Genomic DNA, 22,630 nt, shown 5'->3' with positions numbered 1-22,630 from the left:
CCGCGCAGTGGTGGCGTTTGTACCCTCCCCGGCGGGCACAGCCCCCCGTGTCACCCCTCGCCCCCGGCCCCGCGGGAGGCGGCTCTGCCCGCCCGCCCCGCCCGCGCTCACGGGCGGGCGCTGCGGAGGAAGGGGAGGGGAGGGCGGCCGCGCCGGGCCGGCCTCACATGACCGCGGCCGCGATGGACGGCGAGCCGCCCGCGGGCACGGCCGGCACCGGCACAGGTACGGGGGGACACAGCGGGATGTGTTTGCGGAGGGGCCGCCCCCGCTCCGTGCGCTGCCCGCCCGCTGCCGGCCCGGGCGGTCGGGGCCGCGCTCCCCGCCAAAACCGGCGGGGAAGCGCCGCCGCCTCCCCTTCCTCGCCCCGGGGCGGCGGGGCCCGGCTCCGGGCGGGGCTGCCCGCGGCGATGCCGCTGAGGGTCCCGTCCCCGTCCCACGGTGGGCTCTGCCCCGCGGGGGTGAACCGGGGCGCCCGGGCCGGGGGGTTTGTACCTGCCCGCGGAGGTCGCCCCGGTGCCCGGCTCGGTGCCCGGCTGGGTGTCCGCGCCGGTGTCCGCGGGCGATGAGCTCCCCGGAGCCCTCCTGCGGGGCTGGACGGGGACAGGGGCGCGGTCCAGAACTTCTCCCGTGGGGAGTCACGCGGCCGAGCGCTCCCTGCGCTCTGGGGACCCTTCATTTGGCCCCCGGTCCCCGCCCGCCCAGCTGGACCCGGGCACCTTGGAGCCGTTCTGCGGCGGGGCAATGGGGCAGACCCCGCGCCGGCCCGAGCGGCACATCCAGCCGGGAAACGCTGGAGTTTTGGGAGCGTGCAGCTGGATCTGGGATGGAGAAACTTCGCAGCCAAGTGCTGCCAGCGCTTATTGCGAAATGATAGATGGAGGGAGCTCCTGGGTGAATTGAGGGAATAACATGTTGGACTCCTTAACGTTTAAACTGAGGGAAACTTTTAGAGGGAAACGGGGTAATACGGTTCTCTAAAGTTCTCTTTAAAGTGGCTAAAGTTTTGTACCTGCTCCGTGCATAGTGTGTTGTTTGGGTTTTTTTCTCTGTTTGGAAAAGAAATTGAGTAGAAGTTACTAGTAGGTGAGCCTAATGCAGGGAAAAATGGTTTGGTTGGATTATATTCAGGATGCTTTTGTTAGGCCTGTGATGCTCCTGATGCAGATAATGCTTATAAATAAATTATTTTGGAATATTTCTGTCCAGGACTGATGTAACATATTGAGCAGCAGCCTTTGTGGAAAAAATGTCCTACTGTACCAAAGAGAGAGCTTGCTCAGGTACGTCTGTTCTGGATTTACCATCTGCTTCAGGAGCCTTATAGAGATAAAACAGTTGTCTCCAAGTCGAGTATTGATCTGATTAACTTCTGGTGATGGTGCTTCTGTACCTGTCTAGTCTACTCAACCCTCTTTAGAAAACTTGGCTTTCTTTGAAAACGATTATATGGTGAGCACTGAGAGGAGGTATCTAATGGTTTTATGTAAAGAAAAATAATGCTGTGAAAGCAGGAATGTTTTTATTTTAAGCATCATGATGAGAGTTCAGAGATCTTGGAAGTTTTGCACCCCTGTGTAATTTTTTTGGACATCAGCAGCTCGTCAGTGAGTATTTTGGGAGGATCTGAATCTCCAGAGTAAAGAGAGTCCTGGCAGGGATCATTAATGCCCATCTAGGACAGCACAAACAAATGCTGTCTTTTTGATTTTGCAGAGTTAAAAGTACTTTAGCACAATCAAGAGAGAGAAGAAAAAGGATAATGTCTAATACATTAAAGTCAGTTTTGCAGAGTTGCTTTTATTGACTTTTCTTTCCTTTTGCTTCCATTTGAGTGTTTTGCAATGATTGCAGGGAGCTAATCCAGGTGTGTTGGCTGGGGAGGGAGGGGGGGTGTCTCTTTTTCTTCTAATGGTAAATCTTTAACTGTGTGTGCAGCCTGTGGAGGGCTTGGTGGGGAGGGCTCTACCCGTTATAGACAGTATGATTTGGACATAAGTAGTCTGATTTCCCCACTAGTCTTTAAGTTTTATGGGTTGGTGCAGGTTGATGGAGAAAAATTTACCAGTTACAGACATGTGGAACTGGTAGAAAAGGACAGGAGCTTTGATAATTACCTTTCAACAGTATTTTTGGATGTGAACGAGCTGCTTCTACCTGTGAAATGTGTGAAAAGACCACTGGGAGGCTGAAGTGTGTGGAGTGGCAATGCCAGTTTTTTTAATGCTTAAATGCTGACATCGAGTTTTTCCCCCAGTGTAACTGGGAGGGTGAGAAACAGGCAAGGAAGATGAGAAGCAAAACAAAGATAAACCATTTCTTCTGATGGGATGTTCTTGACCTGTGTAAGGACAGATGGTTGTGGAAACTTGCCAGTTCTGTAGTCAGGCTAAAATGTCCTTGTAAAAATTTCCCAGAGAACAGTTGTATGGGTTGTTGCTTGCTGGGTTACCATTTTGGGTGTGAATTTTTACACTTCCAACCTCTTTGTGAGAAGTGGTAGTTTAGAAGTCTGTCACTGTGAGCTGGGAATGTGCCCTAGTGAGGATTTAACTTTTTGTCTCTGTAATCCTTGGGCACATTCCTCCATGGACTTTTCTCTGCTAATCCTGTTATTTCTTTAAAGTGTGTAGCTCCATCTCACTTTACTGTGTGTGCTACATGTGAGGACTGTGGTTCATGGCTGACTTGTGAATGGAATGTGTTCCTTGTATTCCCAGACTTGGGAAATCAATTAATCAGTTGATCTAACAGCACAGATCAAAAGAGCAGGGTGCTAGGCTTAAAGGTAGTTCTTTACACACAGTAAATCTGTGTTACATCGGAAGGGGGTAACTTGCTTTTGGTTTTTTTTTTCTGCTGGAGTGTGTGACTGTGATATTTCGGGAAGCAGTTGGAGGCCTACAACTGTAGGGGAATGCAGAAATGCAGGTGCTTTCAAAATATTATTAAATAAAGCTATAGCCTCAGCTATTTTTGAGCTGTGCCATTGCTTCTCCTTTTCAATTTTAGAAGCACCAAGTGCTGAATAACAATCTTAAACTTAGTTGGAAAAAAGCCCAAAACAAACAACCACCAAAAAAACCCCTCCAGAAATGAAAACCAAATTACCCTCAATATCTCAAAAACAAAGGAAAATATAAAAACTTAACCGACCAACCAACCAAAAAAAAAATCCCCAAAACCCCAGACCAGCTAGTGCAGGGTACATATTTGACATCTGCACTGAGAAAGCTGTGGTGATGGTTTTCAGTTGGTTTTTTTTTTTTTTTCCTTAAGGAGAAAAACAAAATGCTGCTTTCCAACATCTAATTTTATGATAGTATGTGTGTTACTTTATCTTGTCTTGTTTTGGTATTGGAAAGCTTGTATTTACAAGGGGATTGTTGGGAAGGAGAAGGAAGGGCACTCTTAATTAGAGTGAAGCTAAATATAATTACTTTTCTTGTACCCAGTAAGAAATACAGACCTGCCTTCCATGTTGAACTCAGAGCTGTGGAGCCGTTGGCTTTGTTACATAGACTGATTCCTTTGCTTTGCTCCTTTCTAAATAAGAATGCCATGGTTTTAAGTTCCTTAAAAACCCCAAAACAAGCTGCATACAGTTGTCTCAAAAAACATGTAAAGCCTTTAATAGGAACAAAGTTCTGTTTGCTCTTTCTTTTTTTTCTTTTTTTGTGGGACTTCTGTTTTTCTTTCTGTGTTTTTAGGGGATTTCAAATTATGTAAGATTTTAAAAAAATAAAACAAAGAAGGGAATCTATTTGAGTTTGTAGTTGAAATCTGCACCAGCTTTCAGAGAGGCTGATGTGGACAGTGGATTCTGGAATTATGGAGGAATGTGTTTGACACAATAAGGGGGAAAGGCATTTCCATAATTCCTGAGGCTTTTCATGAGAAGACAGAAAGGAAGGGGAAATGCTGATGAACAATATTTACATTGCTGCTTTAGAATTCCTGGCCCAGGAGTTTGTAGTGGAGCCCTCATTTTTTCCAGGGGGAAATCTGAGGTATCTGTGTACAAAACCAGTTTTTGTACTCTTTGTGTTTCCTGTGGGTTGGATCCCCTGTGCTCCCCACAGCTGTGGTCTGTGAGGATGGAGAATAAATCTTAGCTGTTATTCCTAAAGGTTTTGCTTCCTTTCAAACTCCTTCCTCCTTCTAGAAAATATGCTACTAATGTTACAAGTAATTCTCAGGCACCATCTGCTTAATCGTGTCTGATAAATTTATCTGATTAGCACCTGGTGTAATAAAGAGTTTGTATCAGCCCTCAGTAAAATGGAGATAAGGCCTCCAAATCTGATTGACGGAGCTTAAATAGGGAAGGGAGATCGGTGGCGTGATTTGCTCCTGAGCTTCCAGCCCTGGCATTGCTCCTCTCCGCTGGATGTGCTTCCATGTAAAACCTCTGTGCAGCTGACCAGATACTTGGAATTCTACTCTGGCTTTCACAGTTGCATGATTTTAGAAATTTACGTGGAGGAAACCGGTAACGGTGGAGGGCAGGTTGGTGCCTGGTTGTATCACTGGAGTAATGAACGTCAGGTGCTAACTGAGGTGTGAAATACGTGGTCTAAAGTGGAGAAATTTTCTATTTCAGTTGTTCTCTGGGTGAGTTTCTCAACTCCCTTCAGTCCAAAGGCTACCTGACTTGGCACAAAAAAAAAAGAAAGTATTATGCAGTGTTTTCGTTGCTGTTTTCTTTTACGGTGTAACAAAAATTAGGCCATGCTTTGAATGCTTCTTCAGACTTTTGTTTCTTGTCATCTTATTGTCTTCTTGTTTTGCATATGTGTGTTTATATGTATTATTTTTAACTTTTATATTAACTTGTTTTCAGTTATATCAGTCCACTTCCTGATCTCTTATTGACAACAGATTGAGAAACTGCTGTAGCAAGAGCATAGCTTGCAGAAAAAACTGATTTTTATTTTTGTCTGCTTCCCAGTGTTCCAGGGGACCATTCCATACCTCGTTTCTGTATTCACTTGCTGCTCTCTATATATAAACTTCACTAGATAATGATCTGCTGAAACCAAAGGGAATGTTTTCAAAATTAGCTGTTCTCCAGCAGAGAGTGCGTGATGGGAAGCGTTAAGTGTTCTGTTACAATGCATGTAAATCCTTTTACTGGTTGAACACAGGAGCTCATACCAATGAGTTCCCACTATTATCCACCATTCCTGGCCAGGGCTCTTGAGGCTGTTCTGGAATGGACTCTTTAGTAAGTAGAATGAAAAATGGGCTGAAGAATAGCTCCAGTATATATTGCTCTGTAGGGTTAGTGTTAATGCCACGTTAAGTGTTTCCTAAAACAGGTTAACAGCTGTTCCAAAGTCATCTTATTGTGCTATCAGACCAGAGTCTGAGGGTGTAGATTCAGTCTGAGTAGCTGTCTTGTTGATAGCAGACATGCTGAGATTATTAATTAAACAGTAATTATTCAAACTTGTTTGCATGGTTGTCTGGTTTGTGTGATTTCACACGTTTAGACAAGGTTGAGGTGTAAAGAAGCTACAGAATATTTCAAGAAGACCCAAATGTGTGAGCTGCTGATAAAGAGAAGGTATTCCCTGTAGGTGAATTTTAGAAAGCAAATTTAGAGAATAACTTGATGAAAACTGGAGAAGAATCACCAAGAAAAGAGCAACATGGCTGAATTGTCAAAGAAATGTGGAGTCTTGTCTGGATCTGTGGGGGGCTTCACTCTGTAGATGTCTTAGGGGGTAATGTGGGTTCAGATCACTGTAATGAACCTGAGAGTCCTCAGCATCCCTTTGGCTGATTGTGCTGCAGGATCTGGGTGTTACAGATGAAATACTGAGGGTTTCATGGTTCATCCTGTATTATCTTTTCTCCTGATACCTGTCTTTTGCCACTGGGGTTTCAGTAGTTTACCAGACAGTGCCGAGCCCAAGGTCAGGGACCAGTTTATGCTGTGAAAGCACTGCTTTGTTGGTTGTCCAGCAGAAGGATGGGAAGCAGAGACAGTGAATCAATAGGCAGGAGAGTGTTGTGTCAGTACAGATTGGCACTGCTCTTAGGGAAGAAGTTGGGGTGTATTTTGAGTAGCCTCTCCTGGGGAGGCCAGCTTGGAGCAATTCTGTGTGAGCCAGTGTTGAACATCACAGAGGGCTCTGGAATTCTCTGTGTGTGTGTGTGTGTGTGTGTGTGTGTGTGTGCGCCTTGGAGGAGTAACAACATCTGCTGCGTCATGTTGCACTTCGTTGCTGTGTCTTGAGCAGTTAAACCCAAGAATTACAAGGGTGCACACTCAGAGAACCTCTGCTCTGGAGGTCCAGGATGCCCTGTGCTTTCCATAGTTCTTTTTGTGTGTATTTTTGACCCTTCTTCTTGATACTGTGATTTATGGCACCTCGCTGCTCCATGAAAGGTCAGGCAGTCAAGGATTTTTCTACACAAGAAAATCATCTGCCTTGAATTTTCTTTCCTCCTTTTTCTTTCAGTTCAGCATCTCTCTGAAAAGTGGCTGTACAGGTGTTATCACTTTATCCAGCAGTATCCCATGCCAACACTGAATTAGCTTGCATTGTTTCACTGCAAATTTCTGGCAGGTAGCTGGAAATTTTTAGGAGCTGCTGCATAGGTGGGGTTAGCAGGTGATATATATTAGTCTAATAAAGCAGAGGTGTTAAGACTTGCTTCTCTGAGTCACATTCGCAGGCATCTGAAGCCTGATGAGACATGTGGAATAAGGTCATTTGTCCTGGATTTGGTTTCCTTAAGCCATTTTGTGGAGCAAATAATGAAGAGTCTGATGCCATGTATCTGAGAAACTGAAGATTATCTGTTTTCCCCATTTATCAGGGCCTGGAGGACATGAAGGAGCAGGTAGGAAATCCTTATCAGAAGGAGGTCAGAGTTTCAAGTTAAGGGTATGAGTTCTTATCTTCCCTGAGTTTATCTCTTACCAAGTTAACAACTTTTTGAACTATGTATCAAAGCTTAAAGAAATGCTTATTGCTTTCATAGTGTTACTGTCTTTTTGTGTTCTCAAAACTGTAGCTACATTTAGGAACTTCTGCACAATGGCAAGGAAGGGATGATGAATCCTACCTGGCTTTTCTAGGTACCTTTTCATCAGTGGATTTGACTGAACTCAGGTATGGGCTGAATAGGTTCCAGGGTTATACCCACATCTTTCACACTGATTCTTATGGGTGGAAAAAAAGGATTGCTTTGAAAACTAATGTAAGCTTAGTTTACAGCCACACAGTAGTGTTGTTATGAAGTCAAATTGAGATAATGGACTCTGGTCAGTCACTTGATTACTCTGAATCATCAGCTTTGCCCCTTCTTTGATGTAGTTTGTCCTCTGGGGCCACATTCTTAAGACCTGTCTTTTTTTGACTTTGCATCTAGCAGAGGATCAGTTAGGCTCTCTCTATGCAAAGCTGCCTAGCTATGATTTTATTCACTGTTGAAGTGTTTGTTTTCTAGCTGTGAGCAGTGGAATAGGTTTGTTTGAAAGATTTTGCCACAGCTTGCTGTGTCTGAGGAATTGTTGTGTTGGTAGCCCTTGTTAGGAACCCTTTTTCCCTGCTCTTGAGCTTGAGCATGTTGACATAGTAAATTATTGTAATTCGCTCTCACTGTAGCATAGTGTCAGAGAGTTTAATAAAATTATGCCAAATGAAGTGTCTCCTTCCTTTGTAATGACATGCAAAATTAATGGATTAAATTTCTGCAGCGCAGTAAAATGACACATTTTTCTTTCCTTCCATGAGTTGTTCTAGGCAGGATCCAAAAGTGCTGAGCTGGGGTTTCGTTCATTTTGGCAGATCCTGCTGTGGTGGGAGCTGGACAGACAGGAAATGCAGGCCTCTTAGCTGATTCACAGAACAAATTTGGCCTGTGATTCTTTGCTTAGTAGAGATGTCTTTCTGACTCGATATAATTGGTGTTGCTCCTGGGTGTTGTGAGGAGGGAGGTACCAATGTCTTGAACGTGTGTGAAGCAGCATAACCTCCCGGGGGAGTGGCCTGGCTGCTGTTCTGGTTATGTTGCACCACTCTGGGAGCACCAAGCAAGGGAACAGAATATTTTAAGGCTACTTCTTTTACTGTACCTTATCAGGTCTACTGGTTTTTTTTCCCCTTTTTGTCTTCTAGATTTGGCAAAGCCTCCAGTAAATGAACCAAGGGAACCGGAACAGTTTCTAATGCAGATGCCCCAGGGAAATCCACTGCTGCTTTCCCACACCCTACAAGAGCTATTGAGCAAGGATAGTGTGCAGGTGGAACTTATACCTGAGAAGAAGGGCCTTTTCCTGAAACATGTGGAATATGAGGTTTCCAGCAAGGTAATGTGAACAAGCACTGGGCTCAGTGAGAGTGTATCCTCTCTACAGTGTCTATGCAGTTGCTACTGGCAAAGTCTTAACTGATTTGGTAGGTGTGTTGGGTGATGCTGGTTGTAGGTTCTTCTCTTGGTATAAGAGAAGATTGAAGATGATTTGCCTTTTCCTGTTTGTAGTGCTGCCAGTGAAATATATCTCCAGTAGCTTCTGTGTGGTTTTTTTCAAGGAGGAAACGTGTCCTCTTCCAAGCAGACCATGTGTGATTGACACTTCCCAAGCCACCAAAACATCAGTTATTGAGTAGTGCTCGAACTGTTCCAGTCATCATTGTATGTATTTGGTGACACATTTGGGTCGCTTGTCTGCAGTGACCTTTGGGGCTTTAAGTTTTTTAGGGTGGTGTCCCTAAGTTTGTCAAAGACTTGTGAGGGGAAAGGGCAGACATGGTGAATGCTTCTGTGGGCTTTCTAGGAATGGATGTTTATTTTTGCCTGTGATTTCAGGACTCGGTGACCCTGGTGGTCCTGCGAGGTTTTGAATTTAGGAACCCATGACTGATTCCTTTCAGTTGCTGTCATGTCTCCTGTGGCTGTAGAATGATGCTGCCTCGAAAAGAAGTGTAGCTTGGCCTTGAGCTTCACCTGAGATTCTACAGCACAAACCAACATCAGATTTCAGAGCAGACTGAAGGGAGGCCCTTGGGGCTGTGTCTGTTGGGCTCCAGTTGTGTGTCTCATTGCTGTATTTTGGCATAGTGCCACTGTAAGTGCTGGATGACGTGCGATCCAAATGCAGTGAGGATGAGTAGAGGGCTCTGTAGTCTTTCCTATTAGTGATTGAATCTGTAGTAATAGTGTGGAGGGTTTGTGGATTATTTATTTATTGTTTTTAGACGATTTCTGCCTCCTAAATGTCTTGTTCTAGCTGCTACCTAACTCCTTTGGGAATGAGAAAACAGTTTCTTTGGCCTCTTCTACATATTGATCTAAGAAATGCAGTGTGAAGGCCTAAGGTTTTAAAGGAACTTTCAGTCTTTGTTTATAGCTCTAACATCAGTGTGAGATCTCTCCTCTTGTGAGGTTTAATTAAAACATCAGGCATTTGGGTTGAGTAGTAGCTTAACGTGGTCTAAGACTGTTTTGCCACCTCTGGATTTAAAACTGATTTAGAGAAAGATCCTAAGAGCTGGAGCTCAGGGACTTGCAGTACTTCAAGAAAAGAGCTCTCTAGAGCACTTTAAAAGTGTCAGCACTCCTTCCCAATGTTCTGTCTAATTTGGAAGACCAGAGAGTTTGAAGGGGTAATGCTATGGAACCACGGCAGATTTAGGGATATTTGCAATTTTTTGGGCAACATTGTGATGGCTGTGTTTAGTCTCCTCCCTCCTTCCCACCACAAGGCCTCTAACGAGAAATAGGTCGTTTCTGCAATCTCTGGCTATGATTTCTTTCTTTTCTTCCTTTTGCATTTAGGCAAAAAAAAAAAAAAGTAAATGATGCTGCTGCTGTCTAACCTGTGAATTGACTTATTCTCCCCCTTCCTTAATTGCAGAGGTTCAAATGCTCAGTCTACAGGCGATACAATGACTTTGTGGTGTTCCATGAGATGTTGCTCCAGAAGTTCCCCTATCGCATGGTGCCGGCACTGCCACCAAAGAGGATGCTGGGAGGTAAACCTGAGTCTTGCTTTTTGAGTGGAGGGGTCTTGGTCAAGGTGATAGTGTTGAAAGTAAATGTTTAAAAGTAAATGTTGAAAGTCTTTGCTTCTGCTTGGCTCAGAAAACAAGTTTGATGTTATAACACACAATTTTGAGGTGTGAATTACTGCCATCCTAGAAATTCCTATAGGTGAGATATTGATGTGAAATTTCAGTGGGGTTTCTTCCTGTGGAATGACTTTCCTAATAAGATTTTAGGTGTAATTCTACACAAGAGCACGGCAGAGCTGCAGGTATTGGTTTTTAGAAAAACATGTTATGATGATCATTGTTTAGTGCTGGACTTGGCAGTCTTAATTTAACAGTTGGATTCAGTGATCCTTAAGTTCTTTTCCAACTTAAATGGTTCTATGATTCTATGATCTTTTTAGCATAACCAGAAACTGAAACCTGAGGCTGGAATCAGTGTCAGGTCATTCAAGTACACTTTAGCTGTTAGCCTAAAAACCAGTATCCCAAGACTGAAGCATATCAAAGCTCCTTCAGGAACATTTTTCATTAATCTCAAATATTGACACCGATTTTAAACATTTAGTATTTCAAATGTTGCATAACTGTATAAAATCCCGTCTTGTTTAATACTTAATCTGTGAAAGAAAAGCTTTTCACTATCTTCTCTCTTGCCCACGGCACTAAACTCACTGTGTTTCAATAAATAATTGATTTTGGTTGAGGAGTCTGTGCATTGCTACAATAATTGGTAAACAGTGAGCAGAGCAGGGTGTATAGTGAACTGGAAGACAGCAAAATCCTGGCACTGAAAAGCTCCAGTGGCCTTATGTTCTTGTGATGGAATGTGAATTGTGAAGACCTTTCTTTTGGGGTTGCGAAACCCATCTGTTGAATTGAACCTGATTCAGTGTTCTCAGCCAGAGTTTCCAGAATTTCCACTTCATGCAACACCTGTGAGCAAAGCAGCCTTCTCTGATTAATCTCAGTGGAGAGAGGATGTTTGAAAGAAGCTACCAATATATATATAATTTGTCAGTCAACTGTTATTTCCTTGTGTTGCCACTCTGTTGATATTTCTGTGCATTCACCAGTGCATTTCTTCCCATGCATATCATAAGTTTAAGAAAAAACCCGATAGGATTAGTTCCCAAACTGTGCTGGGAGACCAGTTCTAATACAGTGCAAAGCTGTGATAAGGCAGGGAGTGCTGATTGCCTTTAGTCCAGCGACTCTGCATGTAGAAGAGCTGTGGAATTGGGCTTAATGGGAACTGCAAACAGGAAAAAGGAAATGGAGTGGGTAGTTCTTGTTTCTGAGCAGGTTAATGGACTGACACAGGATTTGATGGATTAGCACAGATGTGTGTCTCTTGCGACTTCCAAGTCCCAGAGCCGGATGGACAAAGCTCCATGCTTTGTCCTTGGTGTGCTCCTCTGCTGAGTTACACTGAGCCTGATGCTGGTCTGCTCCCCTCCTTCTGTCGTGTGAAGGAAGATTGTTCACCTGCTCTGCTCCTTTTGGAGGACAGCAGCCAGCTGGGGCAGATCCTGGAGGAAGTGTGTAGGTTACTTCAGAAATGTCCACGTTGGCTGAAGTGTGAGCAAAGCCAAATCAAGATCTGCAGCCACAATGACAGAAAAAGGAATTGGTGGGTGATACTGTACTGAGGATCACCAGTGAGAGTCCTCACAGCCAGCTAACTGCCAGCTTAAAACTGAGGCAAAAGAGTAATAAACTTTCATGATATGAGAGCGCTGGATAAGAGCATTCCTGTAATTCCCTTCTATGCTGCTTTCTTTTCCTTCAATCTTTAGTTTAATTTTTTATCATTCATCGTTCCTGAAAAACTCCAGGAACTTTGATTTACTGCCTTACTGCAGTACTGCCAGATTGAAATTCTTCTTGTTTCAGCAAGACGAGCAGAATTCTTTTAGTTTGACAAGTAAAGGCTCTGGATGGATGTACTGCAGATTGCTGTGCAGATCTTCCAAAGTGCTTTCTGACATCTTGCATGAAAGAGATGGATACTGATCCTAGTATCCATCCAGTATCCTGATGGATACTGCCAAACAGACTGGGATCTCCTCTGCAGACCCACTGTGAAGTTGATTCAGAGGAAGAAGAATCTTTGTAGGCCCACAGTTTGTAAGTGGAAGTTTCAGGCCTTAGGTTTGGTTGTTTATCCTGCTTACCTGCCCCACCCTGTGGAAATAATGCCACATATGCTGGATTTTGGTAAGATATAAAGAACCACCTGATGGAATATTTATTCAGATGGTCAATCTAAAAGATTGTTTTTGGGAGCTGACAGACTGTAGGTAACCGCTCCTTGTTTTTGTTGCAGTGCTCAAGCAAGGGTTGTAAGTACAAGGAAGTTATTGGCTTGAGTGATTTTTCTCTTTCTGAGCAGCTGTAACGTGAGGTGCATTAATTGAAATTTCCTCTTTCTTCCTGTAGCTGATCGAGAATTCATAGAATCGAGGAGGAGAGCGCTGAAGCGTTTTATAAACCTGGTGGCTCGACACCCCCCTTTCTCAGAAGATGTGCTCTTGAAACTCTTCCTGTCATTCAGTGGCTCAGTGAGTGTTTGTTAGCAATAGTCCTGAGTTTGCATGTCTGCCTGTAACTGCTTCGCTGGGCACAGGGTTCAGAATTGCATTTGACCTACATGTTTTTGCTCCCTGTGACGAGGAGAATTTTCTCTCAGTAGGTGTTTCTACAGCTGGAAAGTGGAAGGTAATTTCACTCGATGCCAGAAGGGTAGTATTTTGAAAATTATAACTGTTCTTAGGGGAATACAGATTATGCTTTTCCTTAAATTAAACCTAACCTGGGTAAAGCTGTACGTGTCTTACTGTTGAGATGCATCTGAGACCTTTGTTACTTAGTTCTTTCATGCTGATTTGATTCTGTGTTTTCTCCAGGATGTACAGAATAAGCTAAGAGAGTTGGTCCAGGGAGTAGGAGATGAGTTTATGACCTGCAAATTAGCCACCCAGGCCAAGGTATGTATAGGAATTTTTTGCAACATATTCTGGTTTGAATGGCTCCGTTCTCCTGGTGGATCAGTTATGGCATTTGTGGGTGATGGACACCTTAGGTAGGAGACAGTTGTTTACAGAGTATGAAGAACTTGTAACTTTATCAAAAAGATCAAATAAACATTTGACTCTTAAGGTCCTGATATTTGTAGCTAAATGCTGGTTCATGAATATGATAAAGATTAAACAATGAATCCTGCTCAGAACATGTTTCTCAGCAATTGTGCTTGCATAACGAACATGTGCACAAATTGCACAATTTAAAAGCTAATATCTAGATGGATGTCTTTCCCAGTGTTCGTGCCCTCATTCTGTCTGTCTTCTTCTCCCTGTGGGAGAGCAATTTGGACTGTTAGAGAGAAGTTAGTTATAAGTTCTCCATATATCTGTTTATCCCAGAGATTAGTGCTATGACAAGTTTTAAATCTACTGTGTTCATTGAGCAATTTTAAAGCAAGTTGTTGTTCAGGTTCCTGCAGTGCTTGCAGGAGGTTTTGCAACTGGAGCTTAGTTCAGATTTTTACCAGTGATACACTGGTCAAAAAGAGCTGAACTTTCAGTTCATTCTTGACTTTACCAGGCTGGGAGTTACCAGTAGGATTAGGTTAGAACTTGTGAGCTTGAAACCTCACAACCCCTGTTTTAACTGCACAGTAAAATTGCAGATATTGTCAACTCTGTCTACACTGGATATTTGAACCTCTTTATGCCTCTGAAAATTAGGGCTATTTGTGTGACATCTGGCTTGGACAACTGAATTGGAAAGGTGATCTCTTCAGGGTTGTTACAGCATGGCGTGAGGGAGTGAGCACAAGAGGGAAGTCTCTTTTTCTCTGCAGGCTGTGGTGTGCCTCTGATTCACCCACCAGTAACCTCTCTGTACTCTTTCAGGACTTCCTTCCATCTGACATACAGGCCCAGTTTGCTGCCAGCAGGGAGCTCATCAGAAATATTTATAACAGCTTTTATAAGCTTCGAGACCGTGCGGAGAGAATCGCTTCTCGAGCCATTGATAACGCCTCCGACCTCCTCATATTTGGGAAGGAGCTCAGGTAGGTTTGGAGGAACAGGCTTTGCTAATATGAGCATTTCTACTGCTGTTTCAGAACTCAAAACTCTTGTAAGGCCTCCAGTCTGGTGAAAATAGGTATTCCAGTGCATGCTGCAGGTCATAATCAATTTTTCCGACTATAAAAAAAGAAATGCACAGTTACCATTAAGGCTGCATTCCCTAGAACATGAGGAAACAAAATATAAATACCTTGGCATTCAGGTACTGGTTTTATTGTCTCTCTCCCCAGTAAGTACACAATTAACTCTGCATTTGTGTTGGGGCAGTAGCAGCTCAGTGCTGTGAGCTGTTCAGACAGATTTGGAACTCTGAACTGCTCTCTGCAAATAAGTTTATCTGCTCAGTGGAATTTGTCTCCTAGATGTGACCGTTACTTATCTCCTTCCAGTGCTTTGGGCTCAGACACTACCCCACTTCCTTCCTGGGCTGCTTTGAATAACAGCACATGGGGGACTCTGAAACAAGCCTTGAAGGGTCTGTCTGTTGAATTTGCACTTCTGGCAGATAAGGCTGTGCAGCAGGTGAGTTCTTGACTTTTGTCTTTTTCTTTTTTTTTTTTTTTTCTTTTTGTAACACAGAGGTGGTACATTGCTGCCCTAAACTTTATCTTTAATCATGAGCTCTGTGGACATAAGCTCTTCAAGAGTTAAGAAGGAGATGGTGATTCAAACTTTCGTCCTCAACCACCAGCCTGCTTGTTCAAGCTTGAATGAAATACCTGGACAGTGTTTAAATGGGAAAAAAAATATAACTGGCAAGGGAAAGGAGGGAAAAACCTGCTTTCTTTCTTAATTTTAAATGATTATTGCACACATTAAGTTGTACTACTTCAGTGTGCTGTCCAAGAATCCTGTGTTCTGTCTTACTAATCTGCTACAGAGAATCCAGAATAAGTTATTTCTGAATCAAGTTTTGAAGTTCATGTACTTAAACATTACATGAGAGTGATTCAGACAGAAGTATCATATTCCTGTGTAAGTGTGTGCAGTGTGGTAATGACTGTCAGAATAATGTGAGAAAACGACAGTCTGGAAAGGAAAAGTAATAATTTTGTCTTCACTGCTCTTCATCTCATTGTGTTAAAACACTGAGCATGCTTTTGTAGATCAGTCAGACCAGGTCTTTTTCTCCAGAGTTTACGCTCCAGAGAGCTCTGTTGATACAGGAAGAAAAGAGAGTATTTTGTAAAATAAAAAAACTAGTAGTGAAATTTGGCTTGGTGTCTCATCTCTGCCTTCTGATGCATGAACTATTAGGGGGAACATGCAGGTATTCAGAGCTTTAATGGATTAGTTATCTTGTAAGAAGGGAAGATGAAAGATTGGAGGAATCTGCAAGAGCAAGAAATTCCAGGCAGAGTGTGCTGAAAGGACTGACATGCAGGGCTGTGAAACCAACTCCTCTTGTTATAGTGATCAGTCAGTTGGAAAAGCTGTTCCTGCCTCAGTCAGGTCTTTGTTCTGCACACTGAAGACTAAACACACTCCAGTGCCATCTGAAAGCTTTTTGATGCAGTTGTGTAAGCACCAATGTGCCCTGGAGAATGCAGCGAGAGCCTGCGTGGTGTGAGGAGGTGAAGGACTGGGATGTTGGTTCTTGCCAGGCTTACGTAAAATGTACTTTTTCCTTGTTTTCTAGGGTAAACAGGAAGAGAATGATGTGGTGGAGAAGCTGAACCTTTTCCTGGATTTACTCCAGTCCTATAAAGTGAGCTCTGCTGTTCTTCTGCCAACAAGAAAGTTGTTCAGAGCAAGCTTGTGCTTTTTAGAGGGTGTAATGCCAACTGGATGGAAAACTGTCTGGGAGGCCAGTTCAGAGGCAAACTGGGCATCTGGCAGAGGGAGGGGAGCGGCTGTTGGCCATAACCAGCTCTGCAGCCTTACTGATCAGCTTGGCTTGTGATGAGAACTTGCCAAAGAACAAACCCTGCAAGGAATTTCAAAATACAAATGCTTGAACTATATGGATCAGCTAACTTTTTATTTTCAGATTTGGCTGCTTCTGAGTCAAAGCAGTGAACTAGATCACTATTGGTTTGTTCATGGAGATATGAGCCGAGTTACAAATTAAAGAATTTTTGTTAATACTAATCTATGATCAAAGGTACTTTTTATAGAAGCACCTACTGAAACTGTATGAGGCAGCCTCTGCTGACACATTCCCAGGCCTGGGCTGAGATAGAAGGACACTGGCAAGCTCTTACCACAGTTAATTGCCTGCACTCAATTTTGAGAAGGTCAAGAAAAGATAAGAGGCCTGATAAGATCCAAAGTGTTGGCAGAAGTGATGCTCCAGGCTGCCTCTTGAGCTCACTGGTCTGGGTTCAAGCAGTCGTTTTTTTTTTCTTGAATTCTAAGCTATTGGCGTTTTTTGACCCTCTTGAAAACTAAAGAACAAAAATCTGCAGCATGGAAGTTGCATAAAGCACAACCACGTGTTTGTGTTCCTGATGTACTTGGCTATGTGTTTGCTGACTCTTGGCTTCCACTCTGTACCTGTTCTTTTCTTTTCCCATAAAGGACCTGTGTGAAAGGCACGAGAAGGGGGTGTTGCACAAGCACCAGCGGGCGTTGCACAAGTACAGCATGATGAAGAGGCAGATGATGAGTGCCACTGTGCAGAACAAAGAACCAGAATCAGTGGAGCAACTGGAGTCTCGGATTGTGGAGGTAGGGGAGGCTCCTGGGGGAGCAAAGGGTGGTACTGGGCTCTGTGATGGTGCTGCTCTGTCACATTTGCAGAAAGCCATTGGGCTGAAAGGGTAGCCTGTGCTTTGGGAAATCTGAGCTACTTGCTGTGCCACATGGAAAAGGTGTTTGTTTTCCTCCACACTTACTACTGGCCCTTTGGCAGCACATCATTTGCAGGAGCTGTGGAAACCAGCAGTCTGCAGGGTGGAAAGTGCAGTTGCCGTTGTATCAGATGGGTCCAGGATCTGCCTTTTTGTGTTTTTGATATGTGTTTGAATTGCTGGTAGGGTGAGGAATGCTGTTTTCTCCTGCTGTAAGTGAACCTCCTTGGCAGCCCCTTCCTGGTGATGCATTTCACAGAGCTCCTCTTGTTTCAGCAAGAAAACGCGATCCTGACCATGGAGCTGCGGAATTACTTCTCCCTGTACTGCCTCCATCAGGAAACACAGCTCATCCACATCTACCTGCCTCTCACCTCTCACATTCTGGGGGCCTTTGTCAACTCCCAGATCCAGGGTCACAAAGAGGTGAGTTTTTCTGGACTGTATCCTCTTCCCCAAAATATGAATGAGAATTTGAATGTATTTATTTTCACCTGTTGGCCTTCGTCCTCTAATCATCTGTCCAGCTGGGCTATTTCATAACTTAAGAAGTCATCTAAGGTCTTTCCAGTTTGGAGTGAGGATCAAGGCTGACCTCTAACGCCTCTAAAAGACTGTATCTTCTTGCAGCAAATTGCTGTTTTTTTCTTCTTTTCTTCTTCTCTCATCAACTATCCTATGGGTAGTTGAAGAAGACCCAACCATTAAATAGCTATTCTGTAATGGATGATGTGTGTTTGCTAGAGGAATCTGGTTTTTTGTGGTGCTACACAGAAATTGTATGACAAGGAACAACTTCCTTGCTTTTGCTCTAAGAGCTCCTTTTTGTTAACCCCTAAATATGGCCTTTAATATTTCCCATATACAGAATTCCTTGCATTTGTTGTATTAGAAAAGTCTCTCCTCCTTCAGCTCCCTTCCTTCCCTTCAGTGAAGGAATTTGACCAAGGTATGGGAAATCTCCCTTCCATGCATGCTCAGGAAAATGCTCAAGGAGCTCCAGTAACACCAGTCTGGAAGGGACAATCTGGGTCCACTGAACTTCCCAAAAACACTTCAGCAAATTTGTGTCGTGCTTTTGAGTACCTGAAACTGCTGCTAAAATTCAGTGTGGTGAGATTGTTACCTACCGTGTGGTCATGTCTGTTTTCTCTCCTTTTCCACTCACAGATGAGTAAAGTTTGGAACGAATTGAAGCCGAAGTTGAGCTGCCTTTTCGTGGGATCTAGCAGTATGCCAACTCCACCACTGTCACCTCCAGAGGGAAATTTCTTCTCCAGTTAACGCTCTGAGCATCCTGCATGGAGCAAGAAGGGCAATCAACGAAGGGGTGGGACCTCTACCTCCAGATGTTAAAATGAATCCTCCAAACAGCTATTTTTTATTTTTTTTTTTTTTAATACTGTTGCTTTGAGCTGCTCTCTGATTTAGACAGACTGGATGTGGGGCAGAACATATGGATATAAAGACAATCTCTTAATTTTGCAGTGCTCTGGGGCAGAGCTGATGTTGGTTGTCCTGCAGACACTCTCCACAGGGTCGGGATGTGGCCTGGCACAGCGAGTGCTGCAGTGCTGTTGCTGATGCCTCTGCATCTTGTACTAACAGTCCTCCAATCGTGTTTATCTGCAGCTGTGCTGACACATCTCTGCACTGAAGTCTCTGAAGTGCTGAGATGAACGGAATAACTGAAGCACTTGCTTGTAGTGGAGATAAATTGCCTTTTACTCCTTGGAGGGCCCATGTTAGGGACATGTGTGCATAAGGAAAGCTGAAAGCCATCCCCCATCCCGTTGTAGGTGTCTGGATTTGATTTCTTACTGCTAGACCTTAGCACAAAATGAATGAAGTGGTTGGATTTTGTAACCCAGCTGGGCAGGGGTCAATGCTGCTGTGTAATGGGGCTCTCCCATGAGGTTGGATGGACTGTACTGTCAGTGTGTTTCCCTTCACGGTTGCAGGGCAGCCTGGGGACTTGCTCATATTTTTCAGTTTGGGGCCAAAGACAGCTGGGTTCAGGAACTCAGAGGAGTTTACCTGGCATAAATGAGAAAATAATTGAATAAAACACTCCTTAAATGTAATCCAGTCCTACTACATGAGCAGAACAGCTACAAGGTAGCTGCTTTCTTCTGGAGGTTCTGATATCCCTCTATTAAGTAGCTGTTCAGGTCCATTGGAGAGCTGCTGACCCAAAGGCTGATGTTTTCTTTGGTCTAATATCAGAAGTATTCTCTTATACCAGCAGGCTGGAACACAGTGCTGATAAAGTTCATTAACAAAAAATCAGTATTTATCAGGATGTTACTGTCATTCTTTTTCCCTGCTGTGGGTAACACTGGAGTGTGTTTGTGAAGGACAGGAGACAAGTGACAGTTCTCGTCTCTAAAAACAGCTCAGCCCTTGGTAGTGGGGTTTTCAGAATGATTTGTGATTGAGATAAAGGGACTAATCTTTCTCCACTTTGTATCTCCAGTGACTTTCCCTCGGGAGGCAAAGGGGGAGGAGAATGTGCACATCTTGTTACCTCGGGGGAAATGGTGCACATCCTCCAGAGAAACTGGTAATCCAAGGAGCTGCAAATGTCTGCAGCAAAACTGTGTGAACAGGTCTCTCCTGAACCTGCCTTCTCTGGGGCCAAAATAGCTTCTAAAGGGGAATTCGAGATTTGGCTTCTTAGCCTTTTCTTTGAGTGGGTAAAAAGGAAGCATATTAACAAGGATGAGTGCTCGCTGTCAAACTGGAACCATTGCAGTATTTTTCTACTGGGGAACTTCCCCATTAGCAGGAAATGTATTTAAATCCTCTAATCACAAAAGCTGCCTTTTTTTTTTTTTTTTTTTTGATAAATTTAGAAAACTCAGTACAGCATGAAGCTCTTCCTAATCCAGGTGGAAATTCTGGGTTAGTTTCTTCAGCTAAGAGCAAGATAAATTACTTGCCCAGTTTCATGAGACCGGAATAACCATTCCTCACACTCATCAAAATGGAGTAAAACAGAGTGATGTGGGTGAGTTCCTTGGGTGCTGGGCCTTAAGCAGTGTGTAGCCAGCCTTTCTCAGAATGCACTAAGAGCTTTTTCCAACAATTCAAATGTTAACTTGCTTTCCTCCTGTGTGTGGGCCTTGTGCAGTGAGACAGATGAACTGCAAATGGCTGTGACAGGTTTGATTCTCTCCTGAAGATTTCCAAAGCTACGCAGAGGAGATTCTGCTCACAAGGCAGAGCAAACTGTCAGAGGAGGGAAATGTTTCTACAGTCCAGTAGCAAAGAAGATTATTATCTCAGGAATGGCACAGAAGGTTTTTCTGCTTGACCTTGTCTTGATTAGGAAGATGGTTTGTGGTTCAAGTGCAGAAAGTGTGTTACCAGATTTTTACAGGCTCTTTACCCCTGGCATCTTTAGAAGGTGTTGGCTGGTTATGGCTGGCTCAGTCTAAGCACCCATCCTCCCTTCTTTATTATCCTTGTTTGCTTGATGTGGTGAGCAGTCAAAGAAAAAATACTGTATGTTTTGGGGCAAGATCTGATACTTCTGGTGGATCTTCTGTGTAATTTGTTCCATGGGAGCAGTTGCAAAGCGTTAGCCAGAATGGAACTTTGCACTTGTCATTTCTAGAAAGAATTTCTAATTTTGGAATTTATTTACAATCAAAAAACAAATCTCCCAAAAAACAAACATCAAAATGACATTTGGGTTTTAGACTAACTCCTCTTTCCTGTTCTCCTCGAGAACAAGAATTCTACAGTCCAAAGGCAGAGATTGTAATAATGATAAACACAGACCACAGGACCTATAAAGGAACTGGAATTACATTGAGAAAACACCCATTCCTCCATTGTCAGCCCTTGCCTCTCTGAGGAGAGCAGTTTTGGGGGTGGGTTTTTCTTGTTTTGCTTTTACTCTGTTCACCTGGTATTTGAGAACAGAGGCCTTGTATTCTCAAAGCTGATCCAGCTGTTGGCACTTTCAGAGTTTATTTCATACTGGACTGTCAAGCTTCTGTCTCATTCCTAAACACATGCAGACACTATTTCATACAACCCTTAGTTTCCAAACCTTTCCTTTGGGAGACTGGTCAGTGTGCAAATAGAACTGTTATGTTTACCTCAGTATGTGAGGGATTTCCTTACTGTGTTTGTTCGTTCAGCTTATGGATCTGTCAGACTCGGAGGGCAGCATCAAGCACAGCTTCCATCCCCTCCAGGGGATCCATCAGGCTGACTTCAGCTGCCTGTCTGCCCTAGTCAGTGTGGGGGAAACAGCCGTGGTGACCTCCCTGCTACTGCCTTCTGCAGTAAACACTAAGCAAACCAGACCGAGGAGTGTGTGCTGCCTATCCGGGAGCTGATGCTCCTGTAAGACTTGATGTCGAAGTGTTAACGTGCCTTTGGGAATGGAAGCTTTTCCGTGTGTGCTTGAAGTCAGGGGACCTTCATGTGTTCAAAACAGCGATGGTAGAAAAGGCCTCTAGTTTTTCTGTCAGTGTTTCTGTCAGGTCTGTTGTGTAGGTACCAGGGTGGTCAAAACCTGAGACCCTGAAAGCTGCCTGAAAATTGTTCTATTGAAAGGGCTCTATGTTTTTGTCACTCCTGAGGGCTTCTCCACTTCCAGCTGTGAAGTGGCTTTTTGTCCAGTGTCATGTGTTGAAAGACTCCAAACTGTATTTACAATACAACTTTAATCTTTGATCCTTCTTTCTCTCTCTTTCCATCCTCCTTGCAAGTCGCTCCTCCTAAGCTGTAATGTGCTCAATGATGCCTTGCTGCATTCCAGTGCTTTTACTCTCCTACTTTGATCATGCAAGGGTGTAATTCCTGGAACCTGAAACAGGCTAATTTACACCCTTCAGTTTGTGCTGTTTCCTAAAAGACAAAGCTCACCAGCTGGGGACAGAACTTAAATCACATCAGTCTCACAAGAGCAGCAGGAGCAGTAACATCCCAGCTCTTTGACATGACCTGGAAGCAGGGCTGGGGAAAGCATCCTCCTGAAAGGACTGACCTGACTGCAGAGAGGGGATGGCAAAGAGAAGTGCAAGCCTGAGCTGTGCTTGTTCTGTTCCTTCCTAAATCCTGGAGGAACAGAAAGTAATTCTGTGTGATTCTGTGACGTGCTCTCTCTCACCCAGCAGTTCACAGTTTTCACCAGGAAATAAATCCAGATATAGCAGGTACTGGCTGTCAGTCACTCCCTTTCCTACCACACAGTAAGGTCCTACACCCTGTTAAAGCTGCCTGTCCTCCTGGGCTTATTCTCTGTCCTACTTGCCTCAAGCCATTCATTCTCTCTTAGAGCAGCCAGAAGCCCTCACTGCCAGGTCAGCAGCAGAGGTGGGTATCAAAACCTCTGTAAATAACTCAGTGTGCAGCACAAAAGGAAAAGTAAGGTTTTAAGGTGTTAATTCCTCCTCTAAGTCTGAGCTGTGGCTTGCTGAGCAGATGAAGAAGGGCATTTTTGAGTGGGTATTTTCAAAACTGCTGGAGGGAGACAAGAAGCAAATTTTTGTTCAAAGGGTGTGAATACGGCCTGCCTGGAATATCCTGTATCTTTGCTTTGCTCAAATAGCCTTATGTATGAAGCACTTTATCCAAATGCAGGAATTAAAGAACTATTACTACAGCTGGTAGACTGGAAATGTTTACAGATCCTACATTACATTCCAAGATTCTATCTGTAAGTGTTATATGTTTGTAAAAATGTTTAAAAAAAGAAAAAACAAAACTTGTGTAA

The 22,630-nt window shown here is 43.7% G+C and overlaps 1 protein-coding gene across 2 annotated transcripts; it reads left to right on the top strand.

Moving 5' to 3' along the window:
• The first annotated feature begins 153 nt into the window (after positions 1-153).
• Positions 154-22,609, top strand: SNX8 (sorting nexin 8). Of its 2 annotated transcripts, XM_032704074.1 has the most exons (12): positions 161-225; positions 1,210-1,283; positions 8,136-8,326; positions 9,875-9,992; positions 12,450-12,571; positions 12,917-12,997; positions 13,925-14,085; positions 14,494-14,626; positions 15,744-15,812; positions 16,625-16,774; positions 17,173-17,322; positions 18,067-18,180. In XM_032704074.1, the coding sequence occupies exons 2-12, from the start codon at positions 1,250-1,252 to the stop codon at positions 18,178-18,180; spliced, it is 1,323 nt and encodes a 440-aa protein (XP_032559965.1). In that variant the 5' UTR covers positions 161-225; positions 1,210-1,249. The 2 variants fall into 2 exon arrangements, with proteins under 2 accessions (XP_032559964.1, XP_032559965.1); XM_032704073.1 differs by lacking the exon at positions 1,210-1,283 and having other exon boundaries at positions 154-225; positions 18,067-22,609.
• Positions 22,610-22,630: the final 21 nt, after the last annotated feature.

Source organism: Chiroxiphia lanceolata, chromosome 16 (genome assembly GCF_009829145.1).
Source record: "Chiroxiphia lanceolata isolate bChiLan1 chromosome 16, bChiLan1.pri, whole genome shotgun sequence".
Classification (NCBI taxonomy): Eukaryota; Metazoa; Chordata; class Aves; order Passeriformes; family Pipridae; genus Chiroxiphia; species Chiroxiphia lanceolata.
The sequence above is the reverse complement of the archived record's forward strand: the minus strand, read 5'-3'. Positions and strand labels throughout refer to the sequence as shown.

Bases quoted from the DNA above. Each gene is read 5' to 3' on its own strand.
- SNX8 (XM_032704073.1), top strand. From the start codon at position 168: ATGACCGCGGCCGCGATGGACGGCGAGCCGCCCGCGGGCACGGCCGGC. The intron at 12,998-13,924 runs GTATGTATAGGA...GTACTCTTTCAG, and splicing joins AATTAGCCACCCAGGCCAAG to GACTTCCTTCCATCTGACAT. The intron at 14,627-15,743 runs GTGAGTTCTTGA...CTTGTTTTCTAG, and splicing joins CAGATAAGGCTGTGCAGCAG to GGTAAACAGGAAGAGAATGA.